Source organism: Sinocyclocheilus rhinocerous, unplaced genomic scaffold, assembly GCF_001515625.1.
Source record: "Sinocyclocheilus rhinocerous isolate Xijiao unplaced genomic scaffold, SAMN03320098_v1.1 scaffold2145, whole genome shotgun sequence".
In the NCBI taxonomy this organism is placed as follows: domain Eukaryota; kingdom Metazoa; phylum Chordata; class Actinopteri; order Cypriniformes; family Cyprinidae; genus Sinocyclocheilus; species Sinocyclocheilus rhinocerous.
In genome coordinates this window covers 707,504-709,195 of record NW_015670983.1, presented here as the reverse complement: position 1 = coordinate 709,195, position 1,692 = coordinate 707,504, and the positions used below count along the sequence as shown (strand labels likewise).

At 30.1% G+C, this 1,692-nt stretch overlaps 1 protein-coding gene across 4 annotated transcripts in view; it reads right to left on the bottom strand.

Annotated features, from left to right (window-relative positions):
* soat2 (sterol O-acyltransferase 2) overlaps window positions 1–1,692 on the bottom strand; it is a 17,607-nt gene that overhangs the window by 4,499 nt on the left and 11,416 nt on the right. For 2 of the 4 annotated variants that reach the window (XM_016546612.1, XM_016546615.1), the window contains one exon: window positions 426–571. The exons of the other annotated variants lie outside the window; for them this stretch is intronic. In XM_016546612.1, the coding sequence (XP_016402098.1) occupies window positions 426–571 (146 nt within the window). The remainder of the gene's footprint in view (window positions 1–425; window positions 572–1,692) is intronic. 4 annotated transcript variants of the gene reach the window in all.

Here is a 1,692-nt window from a genome sequence, read left to right as displayed (position 1 = left end):
GTTTTGTTTATAGTTGTTTAAGCAACTTAATTATAATTGGTTTATAAACATCATGCACATTTTTTCACAGATAGTCATGTTATCTTATGCTTTGAATAAACGTGCATTAGTAATATTTTGCTCGATGCGCCCTCTTGTGGCCTCAGGAGGGAAACCAAAAGCTTTTTTTCACCCTAACTGAAATTATGCATTTTGATCATATTTATTCGAATTTAGTTTTTTAGCCATTTTGACAGCCCTAATGCACTGCTTCAGATTTCTTGCGTTCTGCTGTGTTTCCGAGCTGTAAGCACATCGTACATCATGTATCAGTGTGTTCTTCAGTTCAGCTGCTCTTGAGCTGAATTGAATCATCACAGTCTCTGAGCCTCAGTGTCCAAACAGTGACGTGCTAATCACGGAGCTGGAGTGTGAGTGTGTTTTACCCCGGTGCGAGGGCACTGGATCTGAGCGTACCACTCCACACAGTACAGACACACATGCACGCCCTGACCGATGAACAGACACGTCCACATGATGATGTTCCACACCGGACTCTTCCGCTTGTCATTCATGGCGAAGTTGAACACCACTGGAAAGGTGAAAAACAGTCACTGCATTTCTGCTGCTTGTTCCTAGTGAGCTCCCTAACCAGACAGCATGCCCTGTCGTCTCAGGTGCTCTGCTTAGGCAACACGATGCTGTCTAAATACTTTGTGATCTCTGAAATCGTAAGGTAGCAAGGCATGTGTTTGTTTAAAATGATTTATTATAATTATCTATAATTTACGTTATTAAACAAAGAAAGGAAATCCTAGAATGCACTGCAATGAGTTCAGCAATAAATAAAATACAATAAAAAAATAATAAATCTATAATTTATGTTATTAAATTATTTATTATAAATAAATAAATACAAGCCTTACTGCTTTAAGATTTTGGCCCTATTTATTTTTATTTATTTATTTATTTATTAAGAAAGAAAGGAAATACTAGAATGCACTGCAATGAGTTCAGCAATAAATTAATAAAATAAAAAAATAATTTTATTTATTTATTTATTTATTAAGAAAGAAAGGAAATCCTAGAATGCACTGCAATGAGTTCAGCAATAAATTAATAAAATACAATAAAAAATAATAAATCTATAATTTGGTATAGAATTATTTATTATAAATAAATACATGCATCACTGCTTTAAGATTTTAGCCCTATTTATTTATTTATTAAGAAAGAAAGGAAATCCTAGAATGCACTGCAATGAGTTCAGCAATAAATTAATAAAATACAATAAAAAATAATAAATCTATAATTTGGTATAGAATTATTTATTATAAATAAATACATGCATCACTGCTTTAAGATTTTGGCCCAATTTATTTATTTATTAAGAAAGAAAGAAAGGAAATCCTAGAATGCAATGAGTTCAGAAAAAAAAAACAATAAAAAATTATAAATCTATAATTTGTTATTAAATTATTTATTATAAATAAATGCATGCCTTACTGCTTTAAGATTTTAGCCCTATTTATTTATTTATTAAGAAAGAAAGGAAATCCTAGAATGCACTGCAATGAGTTCAGCAATAAATTAATAAAATACAATAAAAAATAATAAATCTATAATTTGGTATAGAATTATTTATTATAAATAAATACATGCATCACTGCTTTAAGATTTTGGCCCAATTTATTTATTTATTAAGAAAGAAAG